General features: G+C 40.8%; 1 protein-coding gene across 12 annotated transcripts in view; it reads left to right on the top strand.

The window, feature by feature from the left end:
• The window catches only part of LRRFIP2 (LRR binding FLII interacting protein 2), a 117,373-nt gene that overhangs the window by 71,345 nt on the left and 22,570 nt on the right, over positions 1-23,458 (top strand). For 5 of the 12 annotated variants that reach the window (XM_027776795.1, XM_027776800.1, XM_027776796.1 and 2 more), the window contains 3 exons: positions 5,699-5,743; positions 10,147-10,263; positions 19,740-19,910. In XM_027776795.1, coding sequence (XP_027632596.1) covers positions 5,699-5,743; positions 10,147-10,263; positions 19,740-19,910 — 333 coding nt within the window. Of the gene's footprint in view, positions 1-1,224; positions 1,315-5,698; positions 5,744-10,146; positions 10,264-13,393; positions 13,517-19,739; positions 19,911-23,458 lie in introns of all 12 variants that reach the window. The other 7 variants (XM_027776793.1, XM_027776794.1, XM_027776797.1 and 4 more) reach the window with 3 other exon arrangements.

Consider the following 23,458-nt stretch of genomic DNA (forward strand, 5'->3'; position numbering starts at 1 on the left):
GATTGTAAACCCGAAGTTTTCATAGAGAAGGGGAATACTAACTGTAAACGAGACTTGATGCCGCAAAATCAGTCACCTAATTAAAGCAGTTGTGGCCCCTCAGCAAACCAGTTAGTGCTCATGCTCACTCCTGAAGGGGAAGGGACAGGCCACACGCCTGAAAGCACATTGCGAAGCAGCTGGGTGGACAGGCCGTGAACTTCAGAACGATGGCGCGTGGGCTTGCATCCACTCTACCCATCAGCTGGGTGAATGGCAGTTTATTTTTACAGTGGAGATGTTAATGGGTCTCTCTAGTTAGGCTTCAGACATGGACTAAATGAGTTTCTGTATAGAAAATACTTTCATGGACTGGCCCTGTGAGCGCAGTAGTTAAGCACAGTGCATAGGGAACTGGATCCCCCATGGCTAACCACACTGAATTCGGCGCTGGTGGCTTAAAGACATACTGGGCATGTGTGCACGTGTGCCTCAAATCTTGAAGGGATGGAGAGATGGACAGGGCACAGTGCTGGAGGGGTGGATGCAGAGGTGGTGGTCAGAGAAGGCTTCTCTAGGGAAGCGCTTTGAGCTGAGGCCTGAACCATGAGGAGCCAGATGCTTGAAGAGCGGGGAGAAGAGCTTTGTAGACCAGTGCCAAGGCCTGGTGCGGGAATTAACTGGGTGTGTTTGGGGACCAGAAAGAGCCAATGTGGTTTCTTCCCTTTATGATTTTGTCCTAAATTTCCTGGTCTCGGGGACTATGGAAATGAGCAAATTACGGAAATTGGTTGAAGGGTGTAGACAGTCTACAAATTATTCTGCATCCAATACAGAGATACTTAACAGAGTCAGTGGCTACATAATGAGTTGTAAATTTGGGGAACTTTAATGGAGATTTTAGGTAGGTGCTGTCTGGACACCCTGTGTTTCTCCTGCCTTCGGCATGAAATTTGCTGGTTCTGAAATAGTAAATGATCTCTGTACCATAGAACTCCAGGATGGATAACAGAGTTTATTTTAGGTAGCTATGATTTCAGTTAGGATTTTTTTTTTTTTTTTTTTTACTTTTTCAAGGTGGTTAATAGACTCTGTTTCTTTGCTTCATTTCATGGTATTTTATCACATGCCAAAATAATAATGAAGAAAAGAACCAACAACCGTCCCCATATTAGCCAATATTTTTATCTTTTTCCTCTCTCTTTTTCTTAACTGTTAAAGCATCTCATTTTTTCTGACTCAAAGGCTTCTGCTGCTGATTATTTTAGTCGCTCCAACCGTAGGGGAAGCGTTGTCTCTGAGGTGGACGCCGTCAGTATTCCAGACCTGACCAGTGTGAGTGTATCGCATGGAGTGACAGTGCTGGCTCTGCTGCCTCAGGCTTGTGACTAACAGCTACTACATTGCCTGTTATGACATTAGGAAATTAATCAACTGCCTACAGAAATATTTATCTGAACATACTAATATAAAGTATGACTGTTTAGGACATGTATGTCCTTTTTTTTCTTTTTGTTTTGAGAGGTTTTTGCTGTAGGGTGTGTGCTCTTGCCAGAGAGACAGAGAGATAGAAAGCGAGAAATCACACCCTCCTGGGGGGGATAGCCACGCCGCAATCCCTTCTCCTTCATTCTCCTCTCAGGATCTTGGGCACGCACAAGCATGCGCCCGGCGTGAATTTAAGCCACTGGGACTGGGACTCGAACCGCGGTCAACTACATGGGAGTCCAGTGACATAGCCATTATGCCAACTGCTAGTCCCCCTATGGACTATTTTAATCCTAAAAATCATTTCAAGTGTGGTCCTTGGATATTCCAGATTGTTGGTTCTCAGATCTGGCTATGCAACAGTATCAGCTTGCTGTGGGTATCCTTGTAAAGGATTCTTTGTGCATACGATACAGAGTTAGAAGACTTGGCTCCCAAAGCATTCCCCTGAGATACTGCACATTTTATTCACTTTTTCCGCATAGGCACTGGCAATTAAATTTATTGTGGGGCCTCCCATTGTGGTTAAGGCAGCGGGATCCCACATTACTAACTGCATGGGTCTAGTTTTGGGCCTGGTGGCTTGAAAAACATGCCAGGTGTGTGTGCTTATGTGCCCCAAATCTCAAAATGAGGGAGAGATGGAGGAGAAGAAATTATGGCGTGTCTGTCTCCTACAGGGAATGTTTTCTCTCTCTTACTCTAGCTCTCTCTCTCTCTCTCTGGCAAGTGCACATACCCTCTGCCAAAATATTTTTTAAAAATTGAGATTTTTGCATACATTGGTTCTCTTGAAAATTTTAATTCTTTCAGCCTCTAATTTGTGATGTCTGCAGTAGTAGTTCTGTCCTCCCTGCGTTTATTTCTTGGCAATTTACTTTAGTATCCAAGAAGTAAACAGTTTGGCTGTCCCTAAAATCTCCTTATGCCTCTATTACTAATTAAATGTAACTCTTTAAATGTAACTTTTAAGTGAAAGACTTTCTAGAGCAGGGTTTGGTAAATCTGTCTGATCCCCTGTTACCTTACAGCCTGGGAGCCACTAGTTTTTATATTTTGAATTGGTTTAATAAGTTCCTGTATAAGGTTCATAGTTTTCCTCTTGGCGAAGACTGAAAATATATGCTTGTCCCTTCAATAGAGCAAATAAGTCTTTCTCATGGTGTTTCTTTTAAAGTCTGTGTTATAATTCAGTTCATTCTAGACAGATGAAAAGGGGACTTGATGTTGATAGACATCCCCCCCCCCGTTCTTTCTTTCTCTTTCTTTTTTCTTTCTTTCTTTCTTTTTTTTTTTCAAGATAAGGCAAAAGCCTGCATTTCATGTGAAATGTTCTAATTTCTAAATGCTAGCATTGAATACAAGATGACAGAACACTTTCTGGCCACCCCACCGTGGACCAACTCTATGTCTGTAGGTTGATAGTTTAGAACTCCTGAGCAAGTGTGTACTGAAAAGGTGCTGGCCCAATTCTGCAAGGCTCTGTAGTATCTCTATGGCTGCTCTAGCCTCTCTTGCCTCTTTTACTTGCTTATTTTACTTTAAGAATTATTTAACTTTATTTATTTGCTCATTTAAATTTGACCAGAGAGAGACAGAGTGAGAGAGAGTGAGAAAGGAAGCCGCCAGGTCCGGGCCTCGAACCACGGTTGGCCATGTGGGAATCCAGCACCCCTAACCACCACACCATCTGCCGGCCCACGCTTTTACTTTCTTCCACAGGTCAAGCTCAAATAAAGGAAGATAATATAAATTTGCTAACTTAAATGTTCCCGGTTTATTAATAGTGAAACCCATTTCCGAATGGAATCCTCAGCCAGTTTTGCTTTAGGACATTTTAAAAATTAATTGTGTTTTCCCCTATTGTGTTTGGAAATTAGAACTTTTTTTTTTTAAACAGTTTTTGAATAGCATTATCAAGTCAGTATATATAAATTAGAAGACAACAAGGGTTAGAATCCAATGAATTAAACTCTACTGTAAATACGTTATTATAGTTTTGTACCTTTGTATATTAAACATGATTCGGTTTGTGTGTGTGTGTGTGTTTCTATTTAAAAAGCCTTTTCGGGATCTGGCAGGTTCTTTGGGCCATCATTATGCACATTGGCTTGTCATTGCATTGTAGCTGTGTGGGCGTACTCTGGGCATTTAAAATACCGGGTTTCAACTAGTATTTTCTCTCAACGGGAAACAGCATGTAACGCAGTCCACGTCTCAGGAGCGAGCACTGGAGTCTCTGGCCAAGTCACTGCAGCTGAAGTAGCTGGACTGCGGCACAGCTTTTTTTTTTTTTTCCCCTGCTGGCTTCACAGTCCCTGAGGTCTGGCGCATGGTCAGTTTGGGCTGCGACAAATGGTTTCTGTAAGAAGATAGCGAAGGCGGTAGCATCCACATTGCGATGGAGTAGTTCAGGGATGCACGTCTGAAATGTAAGATCATCCCAGGAGGACGGTCTGTGACAACTGGGTGGGTTTGGAGGTAATTTTTGTGAGGAAGGCTTTCAGAGAGACTTAGAAGTATGCTCTAATTTTGAATACTACTTGCTTTTCTGTTTAACTCGCTAGCAGAAAAGAGTTGGAAAATACTCTGAGATAAGTCATACGTGATTTCTTTTTCACTTTGAAGAATAGTCTTTAAGTCTGAGTGCAATGTCTGTTCCTAGTGCAGATGTGGTGGGGAGTCGTCCCTCTCTGTGGCAGTAGTTGGCAGTATTAAGAAACAGATTTCAACCACTGTCATTCCCTGTTGGTTTGAAAAGATTTCACATGTTTTAAAAAAGTAAAAATGGGATAAAATAAGTAAAACACTTGATAAACATGTTAAATGTAGGTCATTTAAAACACTAAAAACTTTAAAATACGAAGCCAGAAAAAAAATAAAGAATGAAGGCAGAAATAATAGTGTTTCAGGTTTTAATAATTAACCAGAGACGGCTTTCAGATCTCTAGACCGGGCTGGGGAGGTTGGTCTTGCAGTCTGAGTATATTTTCGTTTAGGTGTATCTGTACGTGACATTTTTATCCCGGTGGTAAATGAGATAGTATGTACAAGGAAGTACTATGAAGTTTACAGTTAAAATCCACAAAGCTAACGTTCAGAACAGCGCTGGCTTTCGTAGTACACCCGCAGTGAGTCTCTGCATCTCTGTTCCCTTTTTCCTTAGCCGTACAGTCAGGGTTTTGGACGAGACCTTTCAAGTGCCTCCTTTCTTGGAGCACTGGTACATTAAGGCCTGAACTCAGTTATGTGTGCTGAGATAATAGGCTAGTAGAACCTGCTAAGGTAAATGAGGAAGTCTGGACTACAGATAGGCTATGGTATTTATTTAGTCATGTCTCCATCAAATTCTGTCTTTCTGTAAGCCATGTGCTGTTCTTGGTACTGAGAATCCTGTAAGGAGTGTGCAGACGGAGCTTGTGCCATAGAGGGCTCAGACGATATGAGTATCACAGTGTCAGGGACTAATCAATGCTATCAGGAAACAATGAAATACCATCTCGGTTCCCTGAGCCTCGGAAAGGGGGCAAGGAGGATAGAGAATATACGTGGAACATTTTTATTAGAACTGTTTAAAGATTTGGGGTTGGTTGCCCTTGGAAATTGGAGATTAGGGTATGGTGATAGAGAGAGAAGCCTACTTCTCATACCATTTTGTGCTATGTGAGGGTTTCTTTTTCTTTTTCTACCTGCATTTATTACTTTAAAAGAAATTCTTAAAGATGTGGGAAAGAGAATGATGATGTTTTAGGGCCCATGCTGTACTTTTTTGGCTAAGTGTGCAGGTCTTATCTGTGTGTCTAATGTCCTAGTACTGTTTAGAAATAAAGATTTTGGCATTTGGTTTTATCCGTCATTTCTTTTGATATGCGTAAGTTGTTTGTGTCTGTACGTGTGTTAACGTTTGCAATGCTGAAACTTCAGTTTATGCATAGTTTTTTTTTAATGTGTTTTAAATACCATGAAAAGAAAATCTGTCTAAACATTACAAACTATTGAGCAAACACATCCGCTTGCTGATTCCAAGTCTTTCTTAGAATAAGAATTAACATTTTTGACATTTTCTCTTATGTGTCTTAACTTTTATTTCAGTTCAAGTACATTGTTTACTTTTTAGGTTCCAAACATCATTGAACTTGGAGAACTCAAATAAGATCACTTCATTTTTTTTTCCCTAAAAAAATCAACATGCTAAGCATCTTTTCTGATTTTTATCTCTGTTCTTTTCTAGTTGGATGAGAAATCTGACAAACAGTATGCTGAAAATTACACAAGGGTGAGTATATCGATTCCTAAGAGAATTAAGCTCTCAAGGTCAGTTAAACTTATTTTCTATGACTTGTTCATTCTTTATTTTACAACAGTCGGCCTGTTGGAGCTCTTCTTCCTTTCTGCATCTGTTTCCTGTCCTTGACCCTCCCCCACCCCCAAATTCCTCTAAAGTTAAGTCGTGTATGTCTTGGGAAGAAAAAGACACTGCATTTTGCTTTCTAGAATGTCACCTCGTAAGCTTTTGGCTGCTGTTTTGATTTTCATTCCTCTGGAAACGAATCCCAAGAAGGTGTCATTAAACACTAAATAGGATGTGTCTTCAGGAATGGTGGTAACAAACACTGAGGGTTTCATTTTTGTTTTCCTTTATAGATAAATAGTTCTTGAAGTAGAATAACTCCTTTTAGGAGTTGCTTTATGTTAAAACCTCAACTTTCTCCTCTAAAAGTTTTTAGACAGTCAGGGAAATGATCTAGCATGATGAATTTTATTCTATATACAAGAAGATAGATCAGCTTTGTTCAGTAGAAATGTAACACAAGCCACAAATGTCAGCAAATACGAAAACACTTCAAAAAATTTGTGGGAAAATGATTTTGAAGTATGACTTTATTTTGGTACAGAAAATGTTGAAATCCATGCATGGTTTTTTCATAATACGTTCCGTGATTGTTTTGAAGACCCCTCTCCTAATACGGAACCATCAACTTTCTGGTAGCTACCGTAAAGAAAGAGAGAGAGAGATCTGGGTGGTGACACAGCAGTAATGCGATACTCTACAGGGCTCACCCATGTAGGCCTGTTCTGAGTTCTTGTCTGGAGCCCTCTCTGAGCATCCTGGGTAGCACACACTTACGGTCTTAGAGTGGCTGAAGTTTGAGGTGGACTGCAGCGTGAAGATCTGGTTAGAGGTATCTGTCTCTCTGTTTCTGTCTCTCGTTCTTTAAATTTTGTCAGAGACTGCATGTGCTAGCCAGAGAGAGACAGGGAGAGAGCACAAGTAGGAAAGTACCTTCCAAGGTACTTTCACACTATCATCCCTTCTTCTCCACCACTTCCTTCTTTGGATTTTAGGAATGCATGCACACGTGCCTGGAGTGTTTTTGTTTTAAAGGTTTTTGCTATAGGGCATGCACACTCGCCAGAAAGACAGAGAGAGACACAGAGACAGCAAGAAATCACCCCCAGGGGGATGGCCATGCCACAGTCCCTTCTCCTCCATTCTCCTCTCAGGATCCTGGGCATGCATGCACACGCACCTGGCTTGAGTTTAAGCCACTGGGTCCGGGACTCAAACCGCGGTCAACTGTAGGGGAGCCCAGTGGCTTAGCCATTACACTAACTGCTGGTCCCTGGAGTGTTTCTTAAGCCTCTGGGTCTGGGACTCAAACTACATAATTGGCCATGTGCGGATCCAACTACCTTAACCACCATGTCACAGGCTGACCCTGTTTCTCTTTCTGTCTCTCACTAGTGAAAAAAAGAAACAAACGAACTTAAAAAAAAAAAAAGATAAGGAAAAAAAGATGACATTAGTTTAAGTAGTATATTTAACCCAAATCCTAAATATTTCAACATATAATTATTATGAAAAAGCGTTTTTTATCCAAGACAAACTGTATCCAGCTTAATTAAGTATACTTTTTTTAGGGACCAGCAGATGGCGTAATGGTAACGTAGCTGGACTCCCACATAATCAACTACACTTTGAGTCCCGGACCCAGCGGATTAAAGCTTATGCTGGGATTGTGGCGTGGCCATCTTGGGAGGTGATTTCTTGCTTTCTGTCTCTCTGTCACTCCAGCGAGCACACACGCAAGAAAAAAATCTCTCTTACAAAAAAAAAGGTTAGTTTTCATAAACAATCACAGCATTTCAGGCAGGACATGGGCAGACAATCGTTAACAGTATACAACAACTTTCAAACTCCCTCTTCAGTGGACTACCAAAATCAGAAAGCCAGTATAAAACCCAGCGAAGTCTTCATTTGACACTCTGAACAGGGAAAGTTTAGAGTGAGGGTTGATATTTCACATATAGCATGTTTAACAGCTTTTCACAAGCTGACCCTGACTTTTGGGAAATAAAAATGGCAGAATTATCAACCTGAATATCAAACAATATAGAAAAGGAACTGCTGCTTTTTTTTTTTTCTTCTTTTTTTTTTTTTTTTGAGAGGTTTTTGCTATAGGGTGCGTATGCTCGCCAGAAAGCCAGTGAGAGACAGAGAGACAGAAAGCGAGAAGTCACCCCCCCCTTCTCCTCCCGGCATGAGTTTAAGCCACTGGGTCTGGGACTCGAACCGCAGTCAACTACATGGGAGTCCAGCGACATAGCCATTACACCAACTACTGGTCCCAGGAACTGCTGCTTTTTTGAAGGATATCATCTTAATGTCATCGGGAAGTCCAGATTGCCTGCCATGGTGGTAACCAATATTTAGTAATCAGGTCCTAATAGGTCTCTGATTTAAGGGAGTTAAGTCTATGCTGAAGGCAGGGAGGGAGAGGACGTAAAACAAATGTTAAATTTTCTGCTACAGAGGCCATCCGCGAAGTCTGTGTGTGCCAACATCAGGGAATCCCTCCTCTTGGGAGCCCAGAGCTAGTCTCTCAAAACTAGAAGAGAAAGATATTGTCCCCCAAATCCAGCGTTGGAGACATTCTGTTAGTGACAAATGCCCCTTCCCCAAAAAACAATGAAGTGTTTTGTGTACTAACAACATAGCTAAAAATAAAAGGTAAAACAAAATCCTGCATTTTTATAAAACTTGATTAAAAAGTAGTATTTCAACCTGTCCAGTCCCCAGAAGGACGCAGTTATCAAAATGCACACACTTCCCTTGGCATCTGCAGCACCCTCAGCTTTCTGTGCCTGGTCTGCGTTGGCTTCTCCATTCTCTGCAGGGCTATTTCCATCCTTGCCAGCATCAGTTTTCTCCTTTTTTCCTGTGGGTGCCTTCTCTCCCTTTCCAGGGGCCTTTTTAGGCTTGGGCTCTGACTGTGGAGGAGCAGGTTTCGCAGACAGCCTTGTAGATCTTTGTGGTTCATCCCTCACCTTGGCTTTATCTCCTTCAGCGTCCCCTCCAGCCTTTCTCTTGGGCATGGTGGCAATGACTATGGGGTGTAGGACTGAATCCGGGGATGCAGCAACACACAGGCTGTGGTCGACCCGGGGGTCCCTCTCATCGCTGCTGCTTCTTCACACTGTTCCAAAAATGTATTTTTAAAAATAATGGATTATTTTTTAATGCCAGAGGACATAGGTGCTCACCAGAGAGGGAGACAACCTCCTATGTGTTCACATCACAATCCTTTATCCTTCCTCTTTATCTCCTCAGAATTCAGGCATGCATGTGCGTGTGCCTGTGCCCATTGTGTTTTTCAGGCCACTGTTGTCAGCCATGTGGGATCCACAGACCAATGTGCAGTGCTTAAGTGATGTGCGAGGGAGGCTCCCCCACCCCCAGTTATTAATGAGATACATTTTATTCTTCTTTCTACACGAAGTCTTAAAACTGATGTGCATTTTATACTTACGTCTCAGTTTGGACTAGACACATTTCACTATTCAATAGCCACATGTATCTAAGAGCTAGCACATTGGACAGTGTAGATTTATGTTTATTAATGGCATAATTTCATGTTAAAACTAACTTTGGGAAGAGAAGTCCACATTTGTAGTGGTACTCAGTGTTGCTGTGCTCAGTTGAGAATAGTGTCTCTCTGCATGAACAAAATAATAGAAAAAGAAGAGATTCTTGGGACCAGCTGGTGGCATGGTAGCTAAGCGCTGGGCTCCCATGTGGCTGACCGTAGGTCAAGTCCCCGACCTGGCAGCTTACTTTCTCATTTTCTCTCTCTCTCTCTCTCTCTCTCTGGCTTTTTCTGGTGCACATGTGTGCCTTGTAACAAATTTTTTAAAAAACGATAAATAAAATTAAATACTTCTTTTAAATAATTTAAAAAATATTCTTAAGCATTTTTAGGAACTAAATTAGGGGAAATGCTACTTAATTAGCATTATCAGTTGAAAAGTTCTAAAATGCTTTAATTAATCTGATATGCTCACCACATTGTTGTTTACAACGTAGCAGAGATCAACTTAGAAAACAACTCCCATAAATGATTTTCTTCTTGGTTATTATTCATTCTTTCTCGTTTCAAGTAAGATAACTGACTTAATGCACTCACGCACTGTTTGTCTGGGCACTTCCCTGGGCGTCTCCTCCCCAGAGCCCATCGGAACTGCCCCCCAATTACACCCGGTAACTTCCTAGCCACGCTGCATGAGAACGTCCATCTGGACACCATGCCCGCCCCCCCAGCACCCTGATTTTTGTTTCCACAGCAAACATGTTTTTGAAGAAGCAAGACTTTAACAAGGGTCGTATTTCTTTCTTTGTAGCCTTCATCTCGAAATTCTGCCTCTGCAACAACGCCTCTAAGTGGAAACTCATCCCGAAGAGGAAGTGGGGACACCAGCAGCTTAATAGACCCAGACACCTCATTTAGTGAATTGCGGGTAAACCCCAGTTTTTGGTTTCCTTTTTTTAAAAACAGCTTCTTGGCTTCTTTGTTGTAGATGGGAACTTCAAACATTTAATGTGATTTAATGTAAAGAAGTAGAGCTCTTTAAAAAAAATTGTTAAGTGGTTCAGAAATGTTGCCTGGGTATTTCAGAGACTGAAAGGAAGGAGATTTGTCTGTTCTTTTTACTGTTTTCTTTCCTGAAAACTTGATGATTCTGAAGAAGTGAATTCTGCTAGTTCACAAATGCTGAAAAATACTTGTTTTATATATATTATAATATTATATAGATATATATATGTTGTGTGTATTAAATAATTATTTTAGAAACAATTGGCCATATTTTAAATGGAAAATAAGTGGATATACAAAGAACCAGACTGAGAATTCTTAGTCTTTTGAGCTGTTGCGGTATTATATTTGGCTGCTTAAATACAGTTCTTTCTACATTTTTCCTAATAAGAGAAGTGTAATTTTAGGATGATAGAAGTGTTTGCGATAATGAAAAACTCACTTGCTCCATTACTTGAGTCTCCGTTCTTAGTAACCCCTTTGTTTAGCAGATGAGATCTTTGGAAATAAGTCCTGGTGTCTGTCTGTGGAGCTTGCATTTGTGAGGAGTGGGGAGGAGGAGTCAGAGAAGCTGCATTTATTCATTTAACACCTACTGAGCACTTGTCCTCAGAGATTTAGGCAGCAAAGCACATCCTGGCCCTAAGGAAGGAACTTTCACAGTGAAGCAAGCCAGTAAACCAAGTGGTATAATACTGTATGGTCTTAGCAGGGCGAGGACTCAGAAGAGCATCCTCGGAACTGGACTAGGAGAGAAGAGAGAAAAGTTTCTCATAGGAGACGAACTCTAAACTATGATTTGAAGGAAGATAAGAATGAGCTAGGTGAGGATGTTCTCAGAGAGATACATTCAGAGAACCAGAAAATGATCTGTGTAGCAAAGGTGCCAAGGGCACAGCGAAAAGCAGGGAGTGAGAGAGAAGCCTGGAGGAGTTGTGAGGGGCCGACTCACAGTCGTCTGTATGCAGCCTGAAAGAAATTCACTTTTTTTTTATTTTTGGAGAGGTTTTTGCTATAGGGCGCATGTGCTTGCCAGACAGACAGAGAGACAGAAAGCAAGAAATCACCCCCCCAAGGGGATGGCCATGCCGCAGTCCCTTCTCCTCCATTCTCCTCTCGGGATCTTGGGCACACACGCACACGCATCCGGCGTGAGTTTAAGCCACCGGGTCCGGGACTCGAACCACGGTCGACTACATGGGAGTCCAGTGACATAGCCGTTACGCTAACTGCTGGTCCCAAAGAAATTCACTTTTACCCTGACAGCTGTGAATTTTCAGTAGTCGAGCAATGTTACCTGATTTGCATTCTTAAACATAATCTTGACCTCAGTTTGGAGGAAGCATTGGCAGTCAGGAGAGCAGTAACCATGATGTTAAACATAAGGATGAGGTTAGCAAGGTGACACTGTGAGTGGGAAATCTACAAAGACGAGCGTCTCAGAGTTGGTTGGGCAGTAGGTAGAAAGAGAAGACTAAATTGGGGAAGGCTTTTGCTTACTTTTGAAGGTGAGATCAATTATGTTCATTGGTTTGATTGAGCCAGTAGAGAGAGGTCGAAGGTTGTGGAAAAAGAGAGGATACCTGAGAGAGCCGAGAACCCTAGTGAGTTAGGAAAGCCCAGAGCCCATATGGGTGGGCTTGGCTAGACTGGCGTTCTCCTCCCATCAACCCAGTCGAGTAGAGAGTAGGATTAGGAGCAGGCGATGACCATCTGTAGGCAGGGTAGCAGCAGGGGTCGAGCTTGTGGGATGGCCTGCTTGTGAAAGCAGCTGGGCTTAGAGGAGAGTGGAGAGCTTGGAATGGTGGCAGAGGAGAGCTGACTCACCTTCGTGGTCATGGCTTTGAAGGTGTCAGTATTTACTGAGCTTTGACCGCTTGTCAGGCATAAGTGCTACTGGTGTAGAGTTATATAAGGGACTCTCTTGCATTAGGTACTACATTCTAGTCAGAAAAAAGGAGCTGAGGACAAGGCGTTCCATCCTCAGACTAGCTTGCTCTTGTCACGTTATTTGCTTTTCTTTTTGAGAGAATGGCCTCCTTGAAGGAAGTGAGAATTTTTGTTTCCCAGCACCTTGCTCCTAATAGGTTCTCAGTAAATTTCTGTTGAATGGAATTGATGAATGAAAGACAAATCTGTCAGAGAGAGAATGACGGGGTAAGAAAAGTATAGTATGAAAAATAAGCGTAGATGGCCTTTACTTGTCCTTGCCCGTGATCACGTAGCTGTATTGAGAGCTCTGTGTAGTTGCTTCCCACCTAAATCAAGGATCAGAGTAGACCTTGTGTTACAAAGTCAAGTAGAAGGAAACAGCATTTTCCATTTAAAATGCGACCTGTTTCAGTTTTCTTTTAAGGATTTTGGTGACATTTGGAGCAAATTATTTTCTTATCATTTAAATGATATCCTCTGTATAGACCATGCCATTTCACATTGTGTTCAAAATGTTTGTTTGGGGCCAGCAGTTGGTGTGGTGGTGTAGGCCCTAGACTCACACATTGCTGACCACAGATCAAGACCTAGACCTGGCAGCTTGAAGATCATGTCGTGCATGTGTGCACGTGTGCCCAAAATCCCGAGAGGAGAATGGAGGAGAAGGGATTGCTGAGTGGCCACCTCCCCTCCGAAGGGTCATTTCTCACTTTCCCTCTCTCTCTCTCCCCGCACCACCACCTCTGGGGAGTGTACATACTAGTTAGGTGAAGCATATGCTACAAAGTATTTACGTGATCTATAAAATTAATGTAATTCTATGTTAAAAAGTGTTGTAATTTTTGTAGTTTTTTCCATGTACAACCCCACCCCAATTTACTAAAGCTGTTTTCAACAGAATTTAATGCCAAGAAAATATTTAACACTAGATTGTTTCAGGCCTTTCTCCGCCCCTCTATCTCCTAATCTAGTTCTCCCTGGGGAATTGGAATTAATTTTTGTACTTTGATTTCCCATAGTCTGGAGTGTACAAAAGTAAGTCACATTTTCATCTGAATTCCTTGAGCCTTAACATGGTTTGTGCGTGGTTTTATGCAATGGTTCATTCCTATGTTCTGCAGGATATCTATGACCTAAAGGACCAGATACAGGATGTAGAAGGGAGATACATGCAGGGGCTTAAAGAACTAAAGGTATCAGGGCCCGTTCTGCATCCTGAGCATGCTCCGTGGGCAGAAGTGTTGGTAATGGCGGTTTTTACAAGCCTATTAACCCACTGCACATGGCTTTACTAACAGTGTTTGTCTTTCAAGCATGCGCTTAACCTGCAGTGCATAAGAAAGATGGACTTCCAGCCTCTGCTTATGTCTAAATGTTTCAGGTAGTTTTTGGAATATTCAGCAGAAGATTCTCCACCTTTCTTGAATTACAGCTTACTCTTTGACAAAACCTTAGGGTTTGAATGAAATTTAAATTTTAAATTCTCAGAGGCCAGGGGTCACATTTCTGTCTAGAAATTCCCCTTGAGGATTTGATAAGCAGAGCCTGTACTCCTCGGAGTGCCTCCCCACTGGTACTGGTCTCTGATCCATGATGAATCAGGCCATAGGGACACCGACTGACTTCAGCCACCACTCGAGCCTACATCACCTTGATTTAGCCGAAACAGACCCAGCTTTGATAGATTTTGTTTTGTCAGAAACAGTTCAGCTCCACTTCCTTGAGGTCCTAGCCCGAACTGATCATTTTTCACTCTTTTAATCTCGTTAAGTATATATTGCCTTTCCTAATACTTTACATATAATGACAAAAAAATGGTAATTATTGACTACTTAGCCTGTGTCAGGCAGGCATTATGCTAAGAGTTTTATGTTTACTGTAAGTCTTTTTAGAAGTTTGGAAATGTTGATTAATCTTGCATTGTTTTATAGGCTATTAGCCCAAGTACATTTTGAAATGTTGAAGACAGGGCGGTGTCTTACATGTCTTTGTAAAAGTTGTCTGAAATAAACAGGCAGTTCATTTTTTATTAATTAAGGCCTTCCAGAAAGTGTTCTTCTTAAATATTGTCCACATTTTAAGTTTTAGAAGGGTAGAGAAAGGAGAGAAGTGGCCTTAGTCTGAGTAACCCCCATTCATCTTGCCATCAACTCTGAGTGGGCTCAAGGAGTGTCTACTTTATGCAAAGCACCGAGACTAAAACCATGAAGGTATCATGTCCTCGGATGCAAAATAGCTCCAGGCGAGTTGAGCGTTTTGGTCACAGCATTGACTGCTCGTTTTCAGAGAATACAGGTGGAACAGCCAAGGTGGGAACATTCACGTAGTGGCTTCCAGTTTTCAGTGTGCATCAGAATCACCCAGGCTTTAAAGAGTGTAGCTCGCTAAACCCTACCCTGTTTTTCTGATGTAGTGGGTCCGAGATGAGGTTGAAAATCTGCATTTGTACCCAGTTCCCAAGTGATGCCGTTGCTGCTGGTGCAGGACGCATACTGAGAATCAGTGCCTCCCATGTGTGAGGCTGATCCGAATGGGTACACTGTGACCACGGTTAAGGTCATTACAGCTGCCTCGGCACCTCCGCCTCTGGGGTCTGCTGTGTGAAGGGAGAGTACATTGCATACATTCTGTGTCAGATTTATTGTCTTAAATATTTTGTCCGTACACGTGGTACATGAGCTCTTTTGGATTCTGATGTTTCATGCAGTTATGCCTCATTTTATTAGGGACCGAATTGTGACGAAGACTTTTTTTTACTGCTGTTAGCCTCCCAAATGGATGAGAATCATTCCAAATTTTGGATATTAAGATAGTAATATATTTAGACTATTATGCAGCTGACTTTGCTTTTATTATTTGTTCATTTACCTTTGTTTCTAGTCCTAGTTTATATCTTGCTCCCAACTGAATTCTGGTTTGTGAAGCATTATTGGAAGTGTATGTGTCAGTGTGTACATTTTTATTGAGATATAATTCACATACCATGAACGTTTACCTACTTAGGGGCCAGCAGTTAGCGTAGTGATTTAAGCCATTGGACTCCTACACAGCCAGTTGCGGTTTGGGTCCTGGGCTAGGCTACTTGTTTTCTCCTTTTTCTGTTTCTGGTGAGCACATGTGCCCTATGGCAAAATTAAAAAAATAATAATAAATAAATAATTCTTAAAAAAAGTTTACGTACTTAAAGCTCACAATTCTTTATTTGTGGCATACTGAAGTCACACAACCATTACCATAACATGATTTTAGACTTCAGCCCTACGAAAAACTTTGCACCCATTAGCGGTCATTTTCATTCCTCCTCTCACTTCCCACCCCAGCCTGGGTAACCATTAACTTCCTGTCTCTCTCTAGCCTCCCAAATGGATGAGAATCATTCCAAATTTTGGATATTAAGATAGTAATATATTTAGACTATTATGCAGCTGACTTTGCTTTTATTATTTGTTCATTTACCTTTGTTTCTAGTCCTAGTTTATATCTTGCTCCCAACTGAATTCTGGTTTGTGAAGCATTATTGGAAGTGTATGTGTCAGTGTGTACATTTTTATTGAGATATAATTCACATACCATGAACGTTTACCTACTTAGGGGCCAGCAGTTAGCGTAGTGATTTAAGCCATTGGACTCCTACACAGCCAGTTGCGGTTTGGGTCCTGGGCTAGGCTACTTGTTTTCTCCTTTTTCTGTTTCTGGTGAGCACATGTGCCCTATGGCAAAATTAAAAAAATAATAATAAATAAATAATTCTTAAAAAAAGTTTACGTACTTAAAGCTCACAATTCTTTATTTGTGGCATACTGAAGTCACACAACCATTACCATAACATGATTTTAGACTTCAGCCCTACGAAAAACTTTGCACCCATTAGCGGTCATTTTCATTCCTCCTCTCACTTCCCACCCCAGCCTGGGTAACCATTAACTTCCTGTCTCTCTAGTTTGGCAGTTTAAGAGATTTCATATAAATGGAATCATATAACATATAGTCTTTTTTATTTGCTTTTCATTCAGCATGTTTCCAAGATTCATCTATATTGTTATAATACATGTATCAGTATTCGTTTGAATGGCTGGATACTATTTCATTGTGTGCATTTAATACATTTTACTTATTCATTTTGCTTATTCATTAGTTGATGGGCATTTGGACTGTTTCCAGTTTGTTTGACTATCATGGATAATGTTTGCTTTGATGAGATTTTTTTTCATGGACATACCTTTTTTTTTGGAGAGGTTTTTGCTATAGGGTGCGTGCACTTGCCAGACAGAGAGAGACAGAGTGACAGAAAGTGAGAAATCACTCCCCAGGGGGATGGCCACACCGCAATCCCTTCTCCTCCATTCTCCTCTCGGGATCTTGGGCACACATGCACACGCGCCCAGTGTGAGTTTAAGCCACTGGGTCCGGGACTCGAACCACAGTCGACTACGTGGGACTCCAGCGACATAGCCATTATGCTGTTAGCCATTATGCTAACATACCTTTTTATCTCTCTTAGGTAGATAATGAGGAATGGAATTGCTAGATCATGTGATAACCATGTTAAACATTTTGAGGAATTGGCAGGCCGTTTCCCAAAGTACTTTTACCATTTTATATTCCAGTAGCAATACACGAAGGCTCCTGTTTTACACATCCTCACCAATACTTACCTTGTTTCTGTCTTATCAATGACAGACTATTGCCATCCCAGTGTATGTGAAGAGGCCTCTCACTGCGGCTTGTTCTGCATTTCCCTAATGACTACTCATGCTGAGCATATAGTCATGTACTGTTGGCCATTTGTACATCCTCTTTATTTTTTAAAAAAATTATTTAATTTTTAAAATTTATTGTTATAATTTTAAATTTTGTTATAGGGCATATATGCTCACCAGAGAGAGAGACAGAGACAGAGACAGAGAGAGAGAGAAAGCAAGCTGGGACTCAAACTGTGGTTGGCCACGTGGTAGTCTAGTGGCTTAACCACCATGCCACCTGCTAGCCCCTTGTATATCCTCTTTTTTTTTAATCTTTAAATAATTATTTTTATTATTTTAATTTTTACTTATTTATTTTAATTTGACCAGAGAGGGACAGAAAGGAAGAGACCTGGAAAGTGAGAAAGCAAGTCGCCAAGTTTGGGATTCGAACTGTGGTTGGCCATGTGGGATTTCAGTGCCCTTAACTACCATGCCACCATGGTCCCCCTTGTATATCCTCTTTAGAGAATGAATCTGTTCAGGTTTTTGCCCACTTTTAAATTAGGTTATGTATATTTTTTGTTGTGTTTTAAGAGTTCTTTGTATACTCTAGATAAAAAGTCCCTTGTCAAATATAACATTTCCAAGTATTTTCTTCCATTCTATGTGTGTTTTTTTTTTTTTTACTTTCTTAATAGTGTCATTTATATCATAAAAGTTAATGAATTCCAAATGGCTATCACAAAATTTTGATGCTGCCCATTTGACTTTTTTTGGTTGATAGTACTTTTAGTGTTATAACAAAGAAACTATTGCTTACCCCAAGGTTATAAAGATTTATTCCTATATTTTTCTTGTAAGGGTTTTATAGTTTTAGCTCTTACATTTAGGTCTATAGCCTATTTTGAGTGAATTTTTGTGTATAGTGTGAGGTATGAATCCAACTTCATTCTTTTGTATGTGGTTATCTAGTTGTCCCAACATACGTATTTTTCCCTATTTAGTTATGTGGACATCCTTATTAAAAATTAACCAATCATGGGACCAGCAGTTAGCATAATGGCTATGTCGCTGGAGTCCCATGTAGTCGACTGCGGTTCGCGTCCCAGACCCGGTGGCTTAAAACTCACGCCGGGCGTGTGTGCGTGTGTGCTCAAGATCCTGAGAGGAGAATGGAGGAGAAGGGATTGCGGCATGGCCATCACCTCTGAGAGGTGATATCTCGCTTTCCATCTCTCTGTCTCTGTCTGACGAGCGCACGCGCCCTATAGCAAAAACGTTTCTGAAAAAAAAAATTAACCAATCGTAAATGTGAAAGCTCTGCACTCTTAGTTCTGTTTGACTGATCTTGGTTTGCTAAACGTTACTTTTATTTTTATTTTATTTTTTTAAGTTTTTTTTTTTAAATAGAAGGTTTTGCTATAGGGTGTATGTACTCTCCAGAAAGACAGAGAGAGACAGAGAGACAGAAAGCTAGAAATCACCCCGCAGGGAGAATGGCCATACTGCAACCCCTTCTCCTCCATTCTCTTCTTAGGATCTTGGGCATGCATGCACATATGCCTGGCGTGAGTTTCAACCACTGGGTCCAGGACTTGAACTGTGGTCGACTACATGGGAGTCCAGCGACATAGCCATTACGCCAACTGCTGTCCCTTATTTTTTTTAAATAATTATTTATTTAATTTTATTCATTCATTTATTTTAATTTGACCAGTTACACACAAACACACACACACACAGAGAGAGAGAGAGAGAGAGAGAGCGAGCCACCAGGTCCGGGACTCAAACTATGGTTGGCCATTTGGGAGTGTCCAGCGCCTTAACCACCATGCCACCTGTTGGTCCCGCTCTGGTCCCTTTTGAATTTATTTTCAGAAGTGTTTACTTTAAAAAAAAAATAAGTTATTAAAAATTTTTCTGTAGGGCATGTGTGCTCATACAATTACCAATTATATATATAGTTATACATATATAAAAACACTTGTAAAGAATTTTAGGCAGAAAACATTGAAGTATGTAAAATTTTAGGTATTTTATGGTAGCTCTTTAAGTATTCATTTTTGTATTATTTTAAAATGACTACATTTTGAATAATTTCTAGAAAAGATGTTTTACACATTTATATTAGTATTAGTATGCAGAACAGGAAAGTACTGAAAAACTAATGTCCAGAAAATGGCAAAATTCAAACAAATATGAAATTAACAGGTATAAAGAGAAACTGAATATTGTGTGTCACTGCATTCTAAATACTAGTTGTTAAAAACTGCAAGAGTGGGACCAGCAGGTGGCATGGTAATTAAGATTTTGGACTCCCCCATGGCTGACTGTGGTTCGAGTCCTGGACTTGGTGGCTTACTTTCTTACTTTACCTTTCTCTCTCTCTGGTCAAACTAAAAGAAAAAAATAAAAACAAAATTAAATAAATAATTCTTTTAAAATAAAACTACAAGAGTAAATTTCTGAAAATATTTGATGCTCTGCAATTTTGTGACTTACAGATATACGTTGTCTACCTCTCTCACCTTTCAGAAGCTAGATTGCTGCTTGATCTGTTTCCTGGGGTAGCAGAGAGCACTGATGGTTCTTATCCATTATTGACTTGTTACTGTCTTCCTGTTTTACGTGCATGTTACTTACAAGGAGTTCCCCAAACTGCTCGTATTTTGCCACAATGCATCTTTGTGTGTTTGTGCCAGTGCTATAATTTCCTCTTATATTGCATCTATGCAATAAACATGTTTTGACTATTAGGCTGATAACTTTGAATTTCATTTAGGAATCTTTGTCCGAAGTGGAAGAAAAATACAAGAAAGCCATGGTTTCCAATGCACAGTTAGACAACGAGAAGAACAATTTGATCTACCAGGTAGATACCCTCAAGGATGTTATTGAAGAACAGGAGGAACAGATGGCAGAGTTCTATAGACAAAATGAAGAAAAATCCAAGGTAACTGTTCATCTTGTATCACTGTTCTCTTGGGTCAGGGAATACAAGTCTGCCCTTTAAGATGTAGTGAAGTTCATGGAAGATCGCAGCATACTTGGGAAAGCTGTGTCAGTCAAAACTGAGTGGTCTAAGGAAATCAACAGAACGGTATGAGATATCAAGGCCGGAAATATTTTTCTTTTTTAATTAAAGAAAACATCATGTCCTTTATGTTTCTGAAGATAGACTGTAACTCAAGTTTTATCGTTACTTCCTATCTCTTAATTTGGGACAATTACAGTGAATTACTTATTTTTTCTTGTATAAGTGGCTAGAACTCCCACAAAGCTCTGCAGATTTCTCATCTGAGCAAAAGAGGTTATTCATTTTTTTCTGTGAACTTCTAAATGGTTCTGTTGGGTTGTCAGGAAAGTCACAACACATTTTTGCATAGATAGATGTAGGAAAATACCTCATGACTTTCCCAATAACCGAATAGAGAACTCATTTTCTAAATAATGGGAAAGAAGTCTTTAATGAGTTACTTACAAACAGTCATGTGGAGTTGTGGGTCAGAAATTGCCAGATGTTTTCTTTAGAGGCTTATAAGCTAAACTGTTAAAATACGCAGATGGGAAATGAAAGCCACTGTCAAGGTCCAGATTTGCTCTTTGAGAACTGCAGAAAACAAACTGAATTCTCTTTAAAGCCCGGTGGTGGTGCAGCAGTAAAACACAGTGCTTCTGAGGCTAACCGACGTGGGAAGGTCCTGGGTTCATACCTGGGTTTCCGCATAGAGCAGGCACATGCGTGTCCATTATCAGGGACTGGTGTAAGCTGAGGGATCATGGGGGTGTGGTCTGTATGTCTCTCTCACTCATGGAAGAAATAAATAAATGTACATATTTTTAAAACAGTGTGTTTGACTTGTACTTTTTTTTTTAGGGAGATTTTTTTTGCTATCGGGTAAGTGTGCTTGCCTGAGAAAGAAAGACAGAAAGTGAGAAATTACTCCCCCCAGGGGAGATGGCCACACTGCAATCCCTTCTTCTCCATTTTCTTCTCAGGATTTTGGGCATGCACACACATGCACCCCAGCATGAGTTCAAGCCACCGGGTTCAGGACTTGAATCTCTGGCAGCCATGTGGGAGTCCAGCACCTTAACCATTATGCCACCTGCTGGTCCCTGACCTGTACTTTTTAACATGTTGATTTCGGTCCAAAAAGAACAAAAACGGATATTATTGCCAGAAATGAGTTGTTTCTGTGTTGCCAATAAAAATAAAATTCCAAAATATAAGAAACGTACGTTGATGAGTTGTTAGAAACGTAGTCTGAATTCGTACCTAATAAAGGGAGAAAAGCTGTTGATGTAACCTCTAAGGGGCCGTCATTACTGTAGTCTTTACAGAAATTTCTAGAGGACTGGAAATGCAGGTTTTAGTCTGGTTCAGTCATGGTCAAGAAGTATTAGGAAGTATTTGCCAGGAGTTTGGGAGGGAAGGATAAGAAGGCAGAGCATGAGGGTTTTTAGAGCAGCCGTATGGTTCTGTTGGTGGTTACTTGCGACTGTACATCTGGCCATCGCCAAAAGTGAACCTTCATGTATGCTGTTAACTGGGGGTGGTAATGACGTGCCAGTGTAGGGTCACCATCGAAACAAATGCCACTGTGGTGTGGGATATTGATAGGGGAGACTGCATATGTGAAAAAACAGGGTTACGTAGGACCTATCTGTACTTCCTTTTCAATTTTGCTGTAAATCTTTAACGGCTCTAAAAATAAGGCCTATTAAAAAAACAGTTAGTATAAGAGTACTCGTGTCAGGTGTCAGGCCAGCTGGTAGTGTGGTGGTTAAGGCAGCTGGATCCCAGATGGCCAACTGCAGTTTGAGTCCTGAACCTGGTGACTTGAGAAACACGCTGGGAACGTGTGTATGCATGCCCCAAATCCCAAAAGGAGAAATGGAGGGGGGGATTGCAACATGGCCAACACCCTGAGGGGTGCTCCCCTACCTCCTGTCTCCTGTGCGCACACGTACTCTGTAGCAAAAAAAAAAAAAAAAAAAAAAAAAAAAGGGTTTTGTGTAAAAACGCAAAAAAAAAAAAAAAAAAAAAAAAAAAGGACTTGTGTGTAAATAGCTGAAAAAAGAGTCTTCTTTTGTTTTCGTGTTGGCTTGACAGTGGCTCATTGAAGAGTATGATTTGTGGCGACAAGTGGTTTCTTCTTTGATTTGTCTTGCTCTTGTTCGATTCTTCTTTGATTCTTTCGGATTCTGAGCCTTTATAGTCTGAGTCCTGTGGATTCCTTTTTTGCCTTCCCACACATTTTTCATATCTATTTCTGGCTCTTTGTTTCTAGCAGATTAGAAGAAAATCTCATGCTAAGTATTTAATGGTCAGTACTAAAATAAGTTATCTTTCCATCTTCCCAAATACCCTTGAGCATTTTTAAAAATGAAAAACTCCCTCTGTGATTAGGGATTTTAACTGACTTAGTTTTTCTCTTCCATCTTGGTATTTTCTAAGATACTGAGATGTCTTAGTATGCATAGGCTTTTTTGTTTGATTCTTTGTTTTTAAATATTTAACTTTAGTTAGTTATTTATTTTTATTTGACCAGCTAGGGACAGAGGGAGAGAGAGGAAAGTAAGAAAGCAAACCGCCAGGTCTAGGACTCAAACCACAGTTGACCATGTGGGAATCCAGCACCCTGCCAGCCCTATTTGTTTGGTTTTAATCTTCTGTTTTTCAAACTTAAAATTTGGAAGCTTTAAATAAAATTATTTTAGTTTTTTGCTATAGGGTGAGTGTGCTTACTGGAGACAGAGAGAGAAAGAGAGAAAGGGGGAAAGTGAGAAAGCAACCTTCTGCTTGGGAGGATGGCCATGCTGCAATCTTTTCTTCATTCTCCTTTCCAGATTTTGGCATGCATGCATGCAAACGCAGAGGTTTTGGCTGTGCGGGATCTAGGCGACTTAGCCACCATGCAACTACAACACTGGAAGCATTTCTCTTCTTTCTTTCTTTTTTTTTGGGGGGGGGGGGGGGCTGTAGGGCAAGTACATTCACCAGAGAAAGAGAAAGAGGGAAAGTGAGAAATCACCCACTGCGGGGAATGGCCATGCTGCAATCCTTTCTCCTTTTCTTGGGATTTTGGGCACTTACACACAGGCACCCAGCATGCATGATTTTTCAAGCCACTGGGTCCAGGACTCAAACCGTGGGGTCAGCCATGTAGGATCCAGTGCCTTAACCACTACTATACTTACTCCATCTCCTGACCCCACTGGAAGCTTTTTTTAATTGCCTGGAAATCCACTTCATGTACTATGATATAGAAGATGTCATGATGTAAGTCTTGTCTACTATTACCTGAGCTTCCTTGTTGTAAGCAGATACTGCTCGGGTAGCAGAATGTTCTCACTGGGAAATACACAGATCAGACACCCTGTTATCTCATGCTAGTAGCAGATAGTGACGGTAGAGAGGCCCGTTCAATGACAATAGTAACGTAAGTACAAATGTCCCGAATACCTTCTGTGCTTCCTGCTGCAATTACAGCGATC

This window comes from Tupaia chinensis, unplaced genomic scaffold, assembly GCF_000334495.1.
Source record: "Tupaia chinensis unplaced genomic scaffold, TupChi_1.0 Scaffold138098_1, whole genome shotgun sequence".
NCBI classification, from domain to species: Eukaryota; Metazoa; Chordata; class Mammalia; order Scandentia; family Tupaiidae; genus Tupaia; species Tupaia belangeri.